The sequence below is a fragment of the Hydractinia symbiolongicarpus genome, chromosome 8 (assembly GCF_029227915.1).
Source record: "Hydractinia symbiolongicarpus strain clone_291-10 chromosome 8, HSymV2.1, whole genome shotgun sequence".
Classification (NCBI taxonomy): Eukaryota; Metazoa; Cnidaria; class Hydrozoa; order Anthoathecata; family Hydractiniidae; genus Hydractinia; species Hydractinia symbiolongicarpus.
This window is the reverse complement of record NC_079882.1, coordinates 10,344,961-10,364,234: the sequence shown is the minus strand read 5'-3', so window position 1 is coordinate 10,364,234 and position 19,274 is coordinate 10,344,961. Positions and strand designations below refer to the sequence as shown.

At 33.4% G+C, this 19,274-nt stretch overlaps 2 protein-coding genes across 2 annotated transcripts; one reads left to right on the top strand and one right to left on the bottom strand.

Annotated features, from left to right (window-relative positions):
• Positions 1-1,892: 1,892 nt before the first annotated feature.
• On the bottom strand, positions 1,893-17,517 carry LOC130654622 (pleckstrin homology domain-containing family G member 7-like). Its single transcript, XM_057457235.1, has 22 exons — positions 15,796-17,517; positions 15,414-15,537; positions 15,290-15,315; positions 14,979-15,209; positions 14,312-14,506; positions 7,942-7,986; positions 7,013-7,156; positions 6,742-6,901; positions 6,324-6,395; positions 6,187-6,233; positions 5,311-5,412; positions 5,049-5,222; positions 4,876-4,971; positions 4,686-4,784; positions 4,484-4,594; positions 4,127-4,304; positions 3,782-3,897; positions 3,479-3,572; positions 3,237-3,313; positions 2,760-2,873; positions 2,617-2,668; positions 1,893-2,497 (listed from the first exon to the last, which is right to left on the bottom strand). Exons 1-22 carry the CDS (start codon positions 15,952-15,954, stop codon positions 2,301-2,303), a joined length of 2,613 nt encoding a protein of 870 aa, XP_057313218.1. The 5' UTR covers positions 15,955-17,517; the 3' UTR covers positions 1,893-2,300.
• LOC130654624 (EF-hand calcium-binding domain-containing protein 9-like) lies at positions 5,514-6,147 on the top strand. Its single transcript, XM_057457238.1, has one exon. It carries the CDS (start codon positions 5,514-5,516, stop codon positions 6,081-6,083), a length of 570 nt encoding a protein of 189 aa, XP_057313221.1. The 3' UTR covers positions 6,084-6,147.
• Positions 17,518-19,274: the final 1,757 nt, after the last annotated feature.

Here is a 19,274-nt window from a genome sequence, read left to right as displayed (position 1 = left end):
AAATTTAAAGTTCTCATTACACATTGTATACCATACCAAGGTCACCCGTGCTCCAATGAGACACTCTTTTAATAGCTGATCGACATTATGAAACCAAGGAACTACACATGCATTGAATCCAACAGTGTTACTAATTTTATTGCTTTGGTGAAATGATCGACGATTTTACATGAATAGGCCCACGATTTGTTTCAATATCACCGCTGCACATGCAAATGGGCGATGTACAAGCAAATGCAATATTAAAAACAAGATACGAATCATCTTGGAGCCTAAATCCAACACAAATTTGAACAAAAGTTTTTACAACGATTTGAACAAGACAGGCAAGATATGAAAAAATTCACAGCTAGCAAATTTCTCTAAATAATTTGTCTTTTATGCAAAAGTTCGTTTTTCAACTCTAAAATATTTAGTAAACCCAAAAAAGATAAGGCAGTCACAACGCTCCAAAACACTGAAGCACGCTGGGTAAGAACGTAGCTTGATACCATTTAAAGTGTCGTACAAAAAGCGCCATCAGGAACAAAAGCTTTGGTAAAAAAAGCGCGCTATCGACATTTGTTTTGCCACGGCTTTTTGTGTTGCGTTTCAAAAACTCTCACCTACGCGATGCTAGTGAACTCGCGTAGCGGCAAACAATTTGGTTACAAAAGGTTTGTTACTTTCCGCAGGTACCATAGGTACAAAATAATCGGTTAAAAGGTGCCAGTTTACTTTAGTGACTAATATTTTGTACCGACTAAAGAATTTTACCGGCAAACTGTTATGTTGCGATTTTATTTTTTGTTGACTAAGTTTTTATTAATTCTCTTTTTCTTTTTTAGTGCATTAAGAACACAAATGACTTATAAATGAGGATATAATATTTTCATTGAACTAGCGTTGTATAACAGTTTTGACAAAACATATAGGGTTAAAAATGTTTTTTGCCCGTTCAGTTGGCGTTCTAACCATTTTACATGAATTTCAATATTTAGTTACTATACTCAGTAACAACAATTACACCAATTTGCGAGCTTATCTTGACAAAGCGTCCATACAATATACTTACGGCATTTTTCGATTTTCTTTTTACACCTTGGTAATAAGCATAATCAAGACCTCGGCCCTGTGTCTTAAAAAAATCCTACGTCTTAGGTTTCAGTTTTTGTATGCCCTTCATCATGTCAAACTGGTGTCCAGATGTCATTCCTAAGTACGATTTAATGTTTTATTTAAGGTCGAAATAATTAAGCCAGTCCAGGATGAGGTAGGTATAAATTTTTGTTATGACTTTCTGAAAAGTAAGTGCATACGCATTAAATGAGCACGAAAGTCAACCAAGCTGCTCGAAGAGGGCTGTAGAATGTAGGCACATCTCGACCAGGCGGAATATTCCATGCGGGCCGAAAAATGTAACCAAAAAACAAATTTAAACGACAGAAACTAACATTTTCTTTCTCAAATACGCAAAATACACTCATTTTGAAATGCTTTAGTAGATCAAGCCAGATCTAAAATGCTAGTTTGGGTTGTTTTTGCTGCAAAACCGATCTAGCTACTTGATTGCGGATTATTACTCGTTTCTTGTTGGCTATCTCCTAACAAAATTGACGTGTTTTTTTTGTTAGGCTGGTACGCTAACCAAAATTAAAATTTAAAAAATTAATAAAAAATAAAATTAATTTTCAAATTATATGAAACTTTCAGAACAGTGATACCTTTGCGGATGCGTAGGTTTTTGGTAAGCAGCAAAATGCATTTGTCGCACTTTCTAACACATCTATTCTACGGATTATTTCACGTTGGGATTCACAAAACTCCGCAAATCTGGAGGAAAAATAGCCATATTGATGCCAGCAACAATTAGCACAATTTGAAGGTTCGAATTTTAACTGAATAAAAATTCCGTTGTGAATGCGAATGACAGGATTGACTTAAGAAATGGCCTACACAACCATTGTGGTAACGAACTTGGATTTTGGTGCCTAGTCTCCACAAAAATATATTTTTTATTCTTTATTCATTTTTTATTTTTTTATTTATTATTATTTTTTGGGGGGGAGGGGGTAGATTTGTAAATATTATTATTTAAAATTAATTAAAATTCAATATGTTGTTTTTCATTTTCTTTCCAACAAAAAAAAACTTAAAATATCTACGTTTCAAAATTTACAAAAATTATTTACAAAAAGAAGCCGCCAGCAGCCGATATGAATGATATTGGTTTTTTAAGTAAAACTCGTTATTTTTTAGAAGCAAGAGTTTCTATAGTCAAAAGCCTAATGAAATAGATTTAGAATAAAAGTGTCGCCGACTTATAACATATATTCTTCATCCGACGAAATATCTTTGGTCGACGACGAATACGCTTCCGTGATGACGTCATCTCGCGCTTTTTTTATGCTGCGCAACCAAATCTTTTTCTCGTCTTCGGTTGGCGCTTGAAATGTGTACACCGAAACAGCTTGATGATATCGATTGTAATGTACGACACTGAAAGCATTTTTGAACGCTGGAAAGAAAAGCAAAAAAAAGTTGAACTTGCAGGATTTGCCTAGAAGATGTTGATGATTGCAGCGGCTGCCGTTAAAAAAATAAGCTTTGACAAACAGTGTCAACAAAATTTTATACCTGTTGTTTGATCCTCACAGTCATAAACTTTCAGTCGGTCGAGAGGTATAGGCTATAAATAGAAATATAATCGATTTCATTTACCTTCTTGATGTTTAAAAATAGGGCGTTGGCTGCGTCTTTGTACTGTAGAAATGTTTTACCTGTCTATGAACGGTGTAGAGATTATGTGTTGCAAGTTCTCTCATGGATTGCTGTTTTTTCTTCAGAGTCTGGTCTTGATGGATTTTTATTTCCTCTGTTCCAGTGTGACGTCGCTACAAAGAAAAAATAATGTTTTTGTTATTGTTTACTTTAAATACCTTAGTGGTGGTAAATTTTTTCAGATCGAAAAAATAACATTCAAATCCTAATTTTCGCGAATTATTGTAAAATTTCGCGAGCATTTTCGCAAATGACATAAAAATATTCCTTACTATTTTAAGAGAAACACATCGAGGTAGTATTTAAGGAATTATTAGCCCTTCCTGAAAAATAATCTTTCTGCATATCTCAAGTAAGCGTTAAAGTTTTTTTGACTCGCGAAAATTATTTCCCACCACTGAACTACAATCTTTACTTTCTACATTTTGAGCCCAAGACAATACTTAAAGGGATTCCAAAAAATGTATAAAACTTACCTTCATTTTCTTTCCACTCTTTGTGACCAGTAACATGTCGTCAAACAGGAAAACATAAAATTCTGACTTGTTACTATCTAAAACCAGGAAAAGAAAAACAAATAAATAAAATATCATGTCTTCCTGTAACAATGGAAACGTGAAGAATAGCTATCATTTTTGGAAGTGGAAAGCTTATTTCAGTTTTCTCTTGAAAAGAAGAATAAAAAAAACACTGAAGATACAGACACAATTTCTTGTACCTGTTAAAGTTAGGTAGCCCTCCTGGATGAGCTGTCTGTTCGGATTCATCAACGTGGTGTCACAATGATTGTTATGAAGTTCAGCTCTCACGCTCTAAATAAATAAAAATACGTTTTATTGTAGGGTACAAAACAGTTCTAAAAAGTCGCTGAAACTGCTACGGGCCTGTCCTAAGCACACACAAAAAAAAAAACAAAGAAGTAACTTATCTGAACAAGGTCATATGTCCTTAAAAGTATGTGATGAAATGCAGAACATAATGCAGTACACATCTAAACAGTTTACTGCTGTCTGTAACTCACCTCTGGTATGATTGATTTTTGATCCATGTCTGGCATAACGGGCCAGTGTACGTATTCCATTATTTCTTGCAACCGTTTTGTATTGACTAATGACGATATCTTTTTTTCAATTGTTTCTAAAGTTTAAAATAAACCTTTACTACCAGTTTTCCAGTTTTAAACTGAAATCCTGTGTTATTTTGTGTACATTGGTAAAAGTGACAAAATTTTTAACTTTCTCTTTCTTCTTTCTCAAAGAAAAACAAAAACAATAACAACAACAAAAATAATAATAACAACAACAACAACAACAACAACTCTAACACATGAAGGATGTTTTTCATAAAATTCAATGTAGATTCTCACTTATTGATTGTTCAATATCAAATATAGTAGTTGTCAAGAGCTGATTGTTGATGTCATCTTTAGGCGTGCGTTTTCGGATAGCTTTCAACAGCAGAGGATATTTAGTCAGATGTTGCAGTGGAGCCACAAGAAAATCTTCAAGTTTTCTACGTTGGCACCTTTCGTCTTGTTCACATAACTAGGAAAAAAAATCACAACCAAAATAATTTAATAGTAGTTACATATTTTGGCAATTCAGTGCCATTAGGTAAATACATACAAACTCTTTTTTCAACTCCTTAAGCCAGTTACTTTTGTAACTTTTCTTAACGTTGTTGTAAAAAGAAGACAGAGTAAGAAAGGAAAATATAAATTTACCCTTATAAATTCTATAAATAATTCATTTTCTTTTAGAGCAGTCAAATGCTCCTTAGCTCCTTGGTAATTCAAACAGTATTCATTGTATTGAGGTGTTAGCATATCATCAAACTACAAAGAAGAAACAAAGTAAATATGACGAAACTGTGTAGAATTTCTTATTTTCCTCACATTCCTCACATCATTTGACTAAGCTACTTACTTCTTTGAACGCAGCTACAATAGTTTTTGTGCTTTTACTCACTGACACACGACAGTTTTTAAATATGTTCAAAAGCTTTTCTGCAAACTGTGATATTACCTACCCAAAAAAAAAAGAAAAAGAAAAGTCAATACTCTACTTGTAATTTTGGATATCAATAGATTTTAGAACTAAATGCCAAAATTCTTACTTCTATTAAACATTCCAAGTTTGCAAATAAAATATTCTCATCTACTGACTGCAGATATCCAAAACTTTTAGCATGTTCTAGTGGCTTGACAAAAACCTAAAACACAAAACATGAAGTTGAGACAAGAGTAGAATTCTCTTTGAAAATGAAAGCAGTAAAACTCTCCAGCTTACATTTTGCAGGACAAGCAAATGGTCGACTAAATAACAAACTTCAGCATAAAATAACTCCCAAAGGGCTTCATATCTGTCTCTCTCTTGTTCAGATATTTTTGCTGCTTTTATCATTTCTTCTTCTACACCGTTGTAGTTTTCGTTAAAGCGGCTGATGGTGGACCAATGGCTATCCTAAAATTGTTCGAATTGCGCTAGTTTAGATATTTAACCTTTTAATATGACACTGTTTCAACTACGTTAATTTTTCATCCAGACTTACCTTATAGATGGCCAGATTATGGTCACTGACTTCCACTAAATTACTTTGAAGATGCTGCATAAAATTTTGAAATTCATCCAAAGAGCTGTTTTCTTCCCGTTTCTACAAAAACAACAAATAATATTTCTAAAATTCGAATGTTTTTTTATCCTTCGATTTTTATTAAGACGTTCGAAACACAAAAGATTTTATCAAAAAACAAAATGAGGGTGATGTCAAATTTGCTCCAATATGTGCATCTTGATAAAACGTACAGTTTACTGACTGGACGAAACCTGAAGGTGATTTATGACCTTTTTCAGTTGCTTGATATTCATGGAGAACAAGCTTTAAATGACGTGCAGTTTTGCGCGTTTTTAAAATCAATCACAGATCTAAACAATTCACAGATTTATAAAGTATTTGACATGTTGGATGTTGATCGATCTGGAAGTATCGATTTCAACGAGTTCTACCTACTTATCTGCATCGTCATTGCTGTGCAAGATCGAGAGGAAAAACATTTTATATACAGACATTCTCGAACAGTTTTTGATTTACTGGACGAAGATAAATCAGGGAATATCTCTGCCGAAGAATTTGAAAATTTTGGTTTTTTGTTTAGTCTACAAGGCGAAGCTATTCATGAAATCTTCTCGGAATTTGACGTATCTGGAGATCAAAATTTAGATTACACGGAATTTAAAATGTTTGCGATGGAATGTATCGATCGTCAGCTTAAGATGACAATTTCCAAGTGGTCTTCAGCGTCATCTTCGTGTGTCATATTCTAACAAGTTTCCGAAAGTTGTGAAATCAGCAAGTTTTTCAGAAAGTTTAAAATGACCATGGTAGTCAGCATTTGTTTGTTTTTATTTACGTTTGTTCATTACTTACGAAGCGTTGTCTCAATTGAGCAAAGCGTCCAGCTTTCTTTTCGTTATCTAAAATACAAAACATCACGTTTTTAAAAAGTTACTTTTATACACGAGGAAAAAAAATTTTTTTTGCTGTAATGAAAACAAATTTCTTACCATCATCCAACATGGAGTATATGTGTGAGGAGCGTTGCAGCCGCCTTGCTTTAGATTCATCCATTGTTTTCCCTAAATATTGTAAATAAAACTAGGAGGAATGATGAAATAACTAAGAATTCAGCCATGTCAACCAAACTTTTTCAATAATTTTTAGATATGAAAAAAGCAACCTCCTTCCCAGGGCTTTTTGTTTCTCATTGACTCTGCGCTTATTGATAGGCCTGTTCGTCTCGCCATCCCGGTATGTAAAAAGAGACAACAAGTCCTGGGATCGACATTGGAAAGTACTCATCTTTTTAACCTCAATCAATAATGAATTTTTAAAATACATTCAGGACCAATCAAGTTAGACCCTCCGGCAAACAGGTCGCTTTTTTCATCCTAAGTTTGCTTCCTCCGGGCTTAAAATATATACCTTTTTTCATCGTCTTTGGTGTAATACTTTCCAAGTATAGTGTATGTAGATCCATTTGTATACTAGCTGTCGGGATATGTACAACAGTTGCCGAACCTCGACTGCGTGTCCTTGATTGGACCGCGCGTTTTCTAATCTCTGCATCTTCCTCCGTTTCACCCTGTACATAGTCATAAAATAATATTTTCATGCCAAGGCTATCTTAATGGAAAGGCAATTTTAATGGCAAAGCAAATATGGGTTTTAACATTCCTGTAAACATATCACCTACCTCCAGTCTATCTGGTGCTAGCTGAGATACCGCATGCAGATTTCTATCTTCTGTTTTCCGCTCCGCCTCGTCGTCTGTATGTTTGTGTTCGCTTCGTAAATTTTCGCACTCGGTGCATATATCAGGCACTTTAATCTCTGGTAACTATGGCAACAAATATTATGAGTTACAAATCATACAATAATTTTCGTCTATTAAAAACATCATGTTAACCTCTTCAACCTCTGTATTTTGTCGGCGCATGTGCGACATTGCCTCGAGCAAATCTACTATGCATAATCTCATTACATTGGATATGCTTGCAGTACTGTACTTTTTTAAAAGAAGAAACCAGTGAAGGTTTCTAGTACTGGTAATACTGGCAATTGAATATAAGATACTTTTCAGTAAACTTATACATATATTAAATAAAATTGAAATACATTTGTCTCTGTAAGTTATTCCACCACGCAACGTATGTAAAAGGAGTTCATGAAAAGATATTTCATGGAAAAGTATTGATTTTTTAATTATTTAAAGCCTTTTTAATTTTTTGAAGCTGCAACCTCTAAATTCTTGTAAACAGATTTCTTAATAAAAAAAAGAAAATATTGTATGTCAGTTAAGATTGGTTTGAAACTATTTTTTTAAACTAATTCTCAAAACTAAATCTGGGGCGTTAAATACTTGAGGGAAAGACATTATTGATGTGGAAACTTAAAATTAATAAATGTAGTCGTTTCAATCTCTTCGAGAGTTTCTAAAGAAACACAACAAACTTACCGTAACACTTCTACTGAATGTTTTTCTATGCTTGTATTTTCGTTTACACAATTCAAGCATTAAATCTAACATACTTTCGTTGCTCTCCCTACTATCAAGATTTTCTTGACTGGCAAATCTTAAATGTTTTCTGTTGGCAAGAATTTCCATTATGCAAATTACACTACCTTTTCTGTATTGTGCTCTGCTTGTTGTTTTCGTAACTTCAACATCTAAACATGAAAAAAAGGAAATGAGAACACGTATAATTGAGTTCAAATTGACTTTCAATTGACCTTGCATTGACAACATTCCCTATTGTTTTGCATGTCCTAAGGATGGCGAAGGAGAACACTAGCTAATTGCCACAGCCGCCTGTTCCTTCATCATTTAAAAATACCGGTTTGAACAAAAACACTTACAATCGGGATTACATACATTTGAAACCTTGCCAATAACACAAGATGTCGATATTGTTTGAGTTAAAAATCAAAATTGCATTTTTTGCAATTTAACACTTATGACCCTAAACAACCTCGATTATCGATTACATTTATTTCCATAAATAAATAACAAACATTCAAATCCGAATAAGCAATTATACTCTCCTTATCTAAATTAATACTCAGGGGAATTATTTCGTGCAGGTCTTTACATTAAAAACAAATAAAGGTTTTGCTAAATATTCGAAATGTTGTTTCTATTTTCTGTTTCCACCAGTTTAAGACATTTTTACGACGTCATATCTGGGTGTGTACACGTTATTTTATATATAAGCACATCCAAGACTTGTGTGAGGCTGGATGTGCCTATTTTATTTGTGGAATCGAGACTACAATTGTTGTTCACGACGTTAAGAATTCACTGCGAACCTTGTAGGCTATGTATCGCTTAAATTTAACATGAAGTCTGGTTTTAAGCTAAAATTCAACGCAAGATATGGTCGAAACAAAAGTTCCCCACTTCTTTGACGAAAACTCCTCGAAAATTGTCAAGTTCTCTATTGTTGTGTAAGTATTATGGAAATAAGAAAATAGAATTTTGCTTTAACTTTTTAATCAAACTTCCGTTGATTAAAAAAAGCCTTAATCAATTTGGGCTTTAAAACAAGAGAAAAATGGATTATACAAATATGTGAAAACGTTGCATGGTCTTGGTTGCTTGTGTCTCTTCAATACTTGATCACGTGAGTATTACAAGCCCACTTAATAGGGAAGTAATTACTATAATTAATTAATTGACTTTTTTTACGATTTATTTAAATAATTCATGTGATTTGATATAATTTAGAAAGTCATGCTTTTCATCACTTTGTTTACAAAAACCATACCTTACACATCGATAAAAATGATTCCATGTTTTTCTGTCTTTGAACTTTCTTGACGTTTAAAAGGAGCATGGAGCACGTTCGAAGTTTTACACATCTGGCAATTACTTGCTTATTATGACAAAGTTTTTGTAATGGTCTGCGAAACTCAGTTGGGTGTTACTCCTATTTCTACAAATCATTGTATATTTTTATTGTACGAAGTCAATAGTAGTTTAATTGATTCATCTGATATATAATTATTTTTGTGAGGTATTGTACTGAAATTAAATGATTAAATAGCATGCAAAAAAATTGGAAAGAAGTTTTGTTATTTTTTTTTTTAATGTTGACAAACACAACATTATTGTGGGTTATGGGGAGATGAGAACTTGATTGAATGTTGTTGGAACGTAGTAAACGATGTTTTGCGAAAGAAATTGAGTATCTTATTTTTGGTATGCTACGTGATGTAGGTTTGGCCATAATCTGTCTAAAAAAAATTAAATCGATCATCTGCACAAATTTCTACCGTCAAACCTTTTATTTCTTATACTTCGATTTCCTGTAGAGGAAACAAGTCATTGAGTTTTGCTTTAGATTTAGAAGGTATTTAATACCTTTTCTCTTCAGCAATTGAATTATTTAATTGAATCTTCAAGATCCGCAAAAATACAATCCGCAAAAATAAAGCATTTTAACACCATTTATTTACAAAAAATATTTCCGCAAAATTTCTTGTGGATTTTTTTTTTCTTCCTTAAGCTAGTAATCACTGGTTATCCATCGTCTACGTTTGAAAAATGTGTTTCTGTATGACCCTGTTACTACGAAATAGCAGTAATATTTTTGTACTTACAAGTAACTTTAGATTCAGCATGACTGCTCACGTGCAACTTTTCCTGATTTTAAAAAGCAAAATATTTTGACTTGCAAACCTACGCTTTTTTTTAATTTGTTTTTAAAAAATCTGGAAAATGTCTTACCAGTGCGAATCAAGAAAATAAAAAATTACAAGCTTTAGATTTCTGGTCGCGTTGCGAATGATGCGGTTTTTCAAGAAACTCCTCGTTTTAATTTTATTGTTGAAAAATAACAAGGAGCTTTGAGCGAAAGTAACCACATCAAAACAATGTCAATTTGTTGGTGTTTTTTTATTATTTGTAAATCTATTTTATTGGTTAGTGACCAATTGCTCGTTAAAAGTGTTCGTTACTTATTAAAAAAAGGAAATGCTAAGTTGCACTTTTTTTTGCATACAACCGTAGCCAACCGTAGCAAACAATAATATTTTGATTACGTTATCTAGAATGTTCCATCTTTCCAAAGTTGTTTCGTGCATTCTTAACTTACTGGTACAAGTAGAATCATAGCTAAGTGACAATAAAGATGGATGGACCGCTATTCTTCATGCCACTTGTTAGTCTCCGAAGTCTATCCTTTTTACAAGGGTAACACTATGCATCAATACTTATTGAGAAAGCTCCCTTTTTTAAAACATTTCTTAATAGCTCTACTTATTTTGGCGCGAAAATTCACGCACATATTTCAATTATTTACAATCGGAAAACATAGTCCTGTAGCTTTGAGAGGATTGACACTATGAAACATTAATATATTTTTACATAACGTTCGCAATACAACCTCATTCTCAGGACTTTTATTTACGCATAGGTGTCTTTGACAAGACAGCTACATCCTCGTCCGGTGTCTTGGCCTCTGAGCCACTATGACGGGGCTGTAATTTTCATAAATTACAAGCGATCATGTGATCACCATTTGTCAGGGCCTTAATTTAATCAAAAAGGCAAAATCCCCAGGGAATAAGGACGAGGACATAGCAGAGCTATCCTCTCCGCATATTATGGGCGTATAATAGACCAGAGAAGGAGGTTGGTTCATAATGGTCAATCTAATACAAAGTACAGAAGACAAGTCATCTTGGTTCATATCTATAAAACACTTTTTATACCAAAAGAAACATGCTACAGTAAAATTTTGAGACAATATAGATCATAAGAAAATTCGTTCCCAGGACATTTTTTATTATAATGAAAAGACGAACAAACAATTTTTTCATTTCAATCATAAAAAGGTCAAAAGGTTCTGGGTACGAGGTTGACGTTATAGGTTTGTCACTAGTAAAAATAATTTTTTTATTGCAAAATATTACTTTTACTGCACTAAATGTAAGCTTTACTTGCAACCAACATCATTCTTGAGCAAATATAGATTTCAGAAACAATTATATAAATTTTTGTGGCGGAATATACGAACATAAATTTAATATCAAAACCAATAAATAAATAAATAAATTTAATAATTATTAGTTACCTCATATCTGTAATTTACTTCAAAAATTCCATTAATTTTTAAATCAAACAGTTTGAGGTAATATTTTTCATATTCAGCTTGACTTGAGAAGCTCTCGTTTGAAGATAAGGAAAATCTATCGAAAGCCATCTCAACACTTGTTACGACAGTTCGGAGTCTTTGACTAACAAAATTTATTTAAAATCCACAATTTAACGACAGAGCCGTATTATCAACGTGTCAAATCGCCTTACACTGTTTTCAATGTTTCATTAAAATTAATCTTCATTCGCAGTTAAGAAACAAACAAAAACATTCACAAAATACTTAGAAGGCATTGTTTTTCTTTAAAGGATGTTGGCCATTTCTTATTAGGATATCAGAAATATTAGGTACTAATGACTCATCAACATTCTACCACTTTCAACTTCATCAGCAAAATCTAATGATGTTAATTAAAGCATAATTTCAAAAAATTACGAATTAAAAATGTAATTTTTTCACTTCCTTGATTGGATTGTTGTTTAAACTGGTTAGTTTTTAATTATTTATCAAGTTTGATTTATTCTTCTAGGCAAAATATAATAATCTGCTAAATAAGGTTTTACTTTTGTTTATAAGTTGCTGTGGGAGAGAAGAATGATATAGACAATGATGTGTTTTATTAATCTGATCTTCATACTTACTGAGTTTTACTAAGATCTTTTTTTTATCCTTATAAATGCATTAGGACTTCTTATTGTCACTTTTTCATATAGTGTTTTGATATCTGGTTTCAATTAAATCCTGTGTCAGTGTTACCTGGATTTTTATATAGTTAAGCTAAAAAGAATAACCAATGAACAACTGCAATAAATACATTTTTGCCAGTAACATTACAGGCTTTGTTTTGTCGCTTGTAAAAAGACAAACACCGAGTCTACTTCCTTAAGGGCATTATCATAATTCCTTATTTACTTATTTACTTTAATCTATCGTTTACAACATTATTTATATTCAACACAGTAGGTCGTTATGTTTGTGTACAGTAGCATAGTCAGTAGTAATGCATAACATATCATTTGCTATGTGTTTTATACCTTTCTGGATACTTAATTCATAGATATGATTTAAGAATCAGTACCCTACATTTTAACCCTATTCCAGCTACTGAGTGCTCTACCTTCGGTCTGTAACATTTGATTACCTCACAGGATTTATTTCGAACTATGGGGTTTATGGGGGTTAATAAATTAAAAAAAATAGTATTGTGTCACAACAAGGGTGGCAATTATGTCCTTCGTTATAAACCCTTCGGCGGCAAAAGTTGAAAATTTATATAAAAATTTATGATTGCAATGGATATAACGTTGGTTATTTGACCACTAAATGGTCTCAGTATGTTCATTCCTTTCTGTTTTGTGCCTTTCTCATGCCTTTTACTCCAGGAGGGCGTAAAATACACCCATACCCTTTTTAAGTTATTACAGCTCCAAGGTAAATGCTTTTATATGCTTGACGTGTATGAACTTTTGGAGTCATTGCGATTTTTTACCGATTATAACAAATTGAAATATTATTAAACATATTATTATATTATTAAAGTTACATCATTTAAAAGGTTAAAAACAGCAATGGAAAAAGCTTATCAGAAAGGTACACGTTGCACCAATATTTGCTGACATCAGCGAATTACTAGGAGACACCGCCATCTTAGTTTGTGATGGTTATCACATCTTACTGGTAATTTTTAAAGTTCAGTAGCTACAGGGAGAGGGCTTAAATCGGGTCACTTAGATCGTAACCTTAATAGGGTTAAAAATCACTAAGAAATTCAAAAGAAATTTCGAAGCACTTAATTTTGTCTACATGTTGGTGCGGATACAGTATGCGTGATGATATGCAGAGCTTGTACTCTACAAAACCTGTAAAACTGGATACAATTTTTTTATTATAGACCATGTGTGAGAAAATTCATTTCCAACAATCCAGTTTGAAGTGGCTATTAAAATACTTGTGACGTGTCAAAGTACTATAAAATCATTTGATTAGCTGGTTATTCATGGTACCATTTTGAAAATAAGCTGAATGTAGAATAATCATATTTCACGTCTTTAGGCCATTCACATGTCGCCAGATTAAAATGGTCTCTTAGGAAAAATAAATTAATCATTCGAGTGTTTAACTAAATTATTTGTTTATTCAAGAGGTCTCCTAATCAACTTCATACGCAGGGCTTGTTATAGATAGTTTTTTAAAATTTGTACGTATACCCATTAACAGAATTAATAATTATGAAATATTTTTAATGATATAAATGCCAATTAGTCATTACAGCTATCATAAAACAGTTTATTAAATTTGTATTACTAGAAAAAGACAATTAAATTTAAAACCATCCGCAAAGATAATTAGACACTGGCACTTGTTCGGCGATTTTACATACTTGGAAAAACGTATCAAGTTGCGGAAGTTGGTTGGAGGCGAAAGTTTACTTCAATATTTTCAGCACGCCGTTTCAAGGCGCACGTTTTAGAGCGCTTAGTATTGCGCAAATGTTGAGAAGCGCTTTTACCAGTGCTGTTCGTTTCAAAAGTCCAAATCATTTTTTATGAGCGTTAAAAGCCCTGCAGTGCATAATAACGTACTTCCTGATTTCCACCAATGAGTTCACTCTTGAATCGCCGTAATTTCAAGTTTGGGCGCGCTTTTTAGTTTTTAGTGGGCATTGGCACAGTCGTGCAGGGCTATGTACGTCGTGCTGGAGCGAGGCCCATCTTCTAACACGTCTGCTGCACGGAAAAATTCACGTCAGAGAGCCCTCAGGGCCCCCGAAATTCGTCAGCAACAATAAACCCATTATAACCTAATGAACCCAAGTCCACTTTGAACATTAACAAGTTCAAATTGCGTCTAAAAATACATAAACCAGCAGCTTAGAAAACGTAAAAGATATTTACCCCTTGATGGCTTACGAAGGGTGTTCTCCAGGTCTCTCCTCTCTTGAACAGCAATTCGTTACTTCCATCGGACACGTTTTCATCGCTAGATTGGTAAGACCCCGTCACACTATCGGCATAATCAGGCTGTTGTTTGTACTGGTGAAATCTTCGAGCATATGAAATCGACGTCAAATTTTCGTCGAATGATGTTGCCTGTTTACGAAAAATTAAAAACATCCAATGTTTTAACTTTTCAACTATGAACATGTTGGCTTCTCTGGATTTCAAAAATTACTTGAAAGTCCAGGAGCGTAATTTTAAGTTTTTGTATTTGTAAAAAATTCTACGATGATGAACTTCGTTAAAACCAATTTGTAAATATCAAATTAAAAAGGTAACATTTGCAAAAATATTCAGTGGTAATACTTTGGACCTTTTTTATTATATCTTTTTAGAACCCTCCTCCTTTGAGACAAATTTCACTTTCGCAAGTCTCTTTTTTACTTTCTGATGTTTTTCTTACAAAACAAAGATCGGAGTTCAAGAGCACATGAGAAAACCCGAAAAAAATAAACAAACTTTTACGTCATTCCTATGCAACGTTGCCAGGTAACAAGACACAGAAGCGACCACTAAAAAACGGCAAAATTTAAGGATTCTAAATAGAAATAAAATGAATACTTACTTGAACTTGAGCGTATCTTTTTCCCGCGTTCTGTACACTGGTTGATCGAGACCTTTTATTTTGCTTGTTGCTTCGATTATTAACAGGATAGTCGGACGTTCTGTCACTGTTGATGGTACTGGTCGAAGAGGTATCCAATACACTAAATTCACTGAATGAAGCAGATTTACGACGACGGCCGAGCCGGGTGTTAAAAACTGTATCTTTACTGTATCTGTTTAAATTTACATCCTTTGAACACAAATGTCAAAGTATTAATTTATAATTTATTTTTGACGAAGTTAGACCACAGACAAAGCAATTTAACTTACCAATGAGCCTATATCTTCATCTGCTTCTAAAAGTTTAAGAAAATTTCCGTAGTTGTAATTGGGGGAACATTCAATAATATTCGCCAATCAATGATCAATGTTGAATTACAAACTAAAAAAGTACCTGATATTTTTCCTCTTATACGTGAGCGTTGAAAACTGCCACTTTTTAGCTTGTAAGATTGACTTCGTGTAAACTTGAAGGCTTCTTCCTCTTCCTCGTGAGATTTAATCGAGGCTCCATCGTCCTGAAAAATGCCTCTGAACATCGTCAAAAATTGTCGTTAATAATGTCAATGTTTGTTTTTAAGTTGCTTATCCATGTTATATCAAACAGAAACGTCGTGTAAAACATTTTTTTGTTATTATAAAAAAAACAACGTATGAAGAACGTTTATGCAAATCTTCCCGCGTTTACTGTTTCAAAAAATAAGTTGGAATTAGTAGTATAATTCGATATAGCTTAAAAAACCTGCAAGATACACTCGAGAAATCACCTCACTTACCCAAACAACAGATGTGGTACGCGATGTGCTGTTGTCTCCACATTTGTACAAAGAAATCATCTCTGTTTGGACTTCCTCTGAACTTCTACTTGCTGAAGAAAATCTTTTCTTTCTACTTTGAGTCAATCTGGCTGGTGATGATTTTACGCCACATAACATTCTTTTCTCTTAAAAAAATATAAAGAAATATTGTGGTTAGTTCGCATGCGGTGGAATAAGAGTTGAGTTTCATTTTCAATTGTTATTTTCGAGTGCACATTCATACCTATTGTTAAAATCATCGTGATGTTGTCACACGTCTTTTCATGTCCTTCTTCCCTTCACTTCTAGCTTAAGTGTAGTTGAAGGACGCATGTTGAATGTTGAATGTTCGTTCGTGTATTTATTTTATGAATTAAAACGTGTTTGTTTGCTCTGGCAGTGCAGCTTAGTTAGACACTTTATCTACAAATGCGTTCACAAGATTACGTCGATACATTTTGTGCGGCATATAATCGTTTCCTGTGGTTTTGGGAAAAAATCGACACTTTTTAAAAAAGTTCTTTAATGCTGCAGCTAGCACCGACGTTTTTGTGGAGTGAAAGGGAGGGGGGGGAGGCCATCTAGATTAGCTAAAAATGATTCCTCTACACCAGCCTTTCTACCATTAAAAATGGGGTGATTGACAAAAACTTTTAATAGAGCCGTGCCAAAACCTCGCCCCTCGACCCCCAATGTGCTACAGCACTTACATTTTGAAGTAAACGTTTTTTTTTCTCTTTTTCAAATCTAAAAAGCTTATACACAGATTCTTTATAATGAATAATAAAAGATTTTGAACAGAGTTTATCATTCTCGTGCTAGTAATAACAATGGGGTCATTGAAAAAACAAACATTCCACGAGAACAAGCCAGTACAAATTATATTTTTAGATCAGCGTAAATAAAATAGGTAAAATTTAAAGAAAACAGACACTTCAATCACTTCTTTCTCAACACGTTCCGTTGTAAACACCTTTTCGTAAAATCGCGTGTGGGAAATTAGTACGCTAATAATCTCACCGTCAGGAAGAGAAAAAGTTCCCTGGAGATGAGGTTGATATAAGCCTTTACTATAAAATGCAGTATAAAATTTTAGGATCAGGAAAAACACATCCGATACCGATGCCGTAATCAAACGCACCCGGTTTAAGCGCACCCGTAGATAATTGCACCTAAGGAGGAGAGACATTTTAGTACGTATAGAGCAATTTTAATTTGTACTTTATATGAACCTTCTAGGGCAATACACATTATTGAAATAAATTATTTAGTTATTCTTTCGTTTTCCGTTATTATAAGCGCACTCGTAAATAAGCCTACCCTCAGATAAGCGCACCAACATTTTACTAATATCACCGCTGATAAGCGCTGCGCTTGATTACGCCTTTTTATGGTATTCCATTTGTAAGCATAGGATATCTCTACAACAACAACAACAACAACAACAACAACAACACAAGTATACAATAAGCCAATCTCGTTCCCAGGACATTTCTTCTTTATAATTAAGTTGATCAGCGAAAAGGCCCTGGCACAGGAAAGACACATGATCATTTATCACGTAATCAGTCTGTACCATTGTCATTATTGATATTGGCTTATCCGTAGTAACAGTTCAGGGGTAAAGGACCCTGGGGACAAGGATGGTCAAACTTAGACAAAAAACACATTTTACTTTATAAGTAAGAAAAAACGTCGGTAAAAAGTCACCAAATCTTGGCTTAATAACCATTTTTTCCCAGGACTCCCTTTCTCTTTTCTGACAGTGCGAAAGCCAGTACGTATATCAATAAGTGGAAAAGGCTCTGGGGGTGGGGACGAGATTGATTATTGACCATTTTTTTTCTTTATTTTTTTGTCCATCAAAATTTTTTTGCTACTTTTTTTTGTACTTTTTTAATGCATTACAAAGTATAAATGGAAGATACAACGTTTGGTTATTTTTATTCAAAAATGAAATGTAATACAAATCCATTTTTATTTAAAAACTAAAAAAAATCCTTTCCATAAATTTCTCCAACAATTAGTCGACAGAAAGTGACTATGCTGGCAAACTTAGTCGTTAAATTTAGTCAGTGAAAAGTGACAAAATTCTGTTCCAGTAATTCCAATGATTTTGCCGGTCTTTTTCAAGCTATGTCGAACGTATGTTTGATAAAACTTATGGAGACAGGAGAATGTGTTACATATGTTATTCTTATTCGCATTTATGTCACTCATGATTTTACTGAAGAATATATTACCCTCTTCTTAGTTGAAAACATAAACAGGATGCTTGAAAAAGTCCAGCTGAAACACAACCTCGTCCCCAAAGTTTTGTGAGCCCTGAGCGGTTATTACGGAAATTCTTTAAAAAGGCACAATGCCCTGGGAACGAGGTTGACTCAGACAGGCACCTGATTCAATTCACTAGAACCCTCGTCTTGCCACAAATAGTCGAAATTTACGAATTTTTTTCACACAAACGATTGACTGATTTTTGTTTCAACGAGAAAGTCAGTGTATTTTATCCTTTCAACGATAAAGAGTAAAACGACAACAAAATGGTCAAGAGAAAAATTTAAAGAAAATAGCAACTTTGTTTCGAGTCCTTTATATCTAACAAACTCATGTTTTCTCTGCAAGTGTCTAACTGTCCATACCTTTGAGTGCAAACCGTCCTAGGTGCGAACGCTAATGACAAGTGCAACAGGATCCCCTTTACGCTTTTTTCTGATTTTTTAGCTGTATATATTCAATTTTTTTCATTTTTACCATTAATAATACAATTTTCATAATTTATTACTGCTTATCAAAAAAAGTTTTTGTTTCTAAAATTTTAAAATTAGACCACGTTCACGCTGACTTGTGGTTAAGATAGATACAATATGATTTTTGTTTTATTAATTAATCATGGTTTTTCAATCTACCCCATTCATTGAACAACATTTAGTCTTTATGAGCGAGAAAAGTGTATGTTCAACTTTGATCCCAGGTCCCTAATTCCAGGTCCATTATCTATATGACGAAAGCGTGTCTTCGAAGTTTGTATTTAACAAGAAAACTACAGACCCTGGTATGGAGGTTGGTTTGTAAAGACAGTTCGTTTTTTCAGCTTGCAAAAGCAAATAAAAGATATAATTACACGTTTTTATTAACAACTTAGTACTAGACCTCTAAACTAGATAAAAAAAATTCAGGCGTACGAAACTGTGTCGTAAGAAGAAGAGTTTTCGTAAATACTATTGGCCGCTAATATTTTCAAGTCTTCTGCAAAATGTAATTTAACACTGCTGGACATATCCATATTTGAAGAGATCTGTTGAGAGGATATTGAAACTAGAAATGCAGCGGACGAAAAAAAACCGTTTAAAACTAGACGATCTACAAGTTTTTTTACCTCTCCCTTTCCTATAAACAACTTTCAGTTTTTCCCACTGGAAAAAAACGCGTTTTTAAGTTCAAAAGAGCACAGAGAA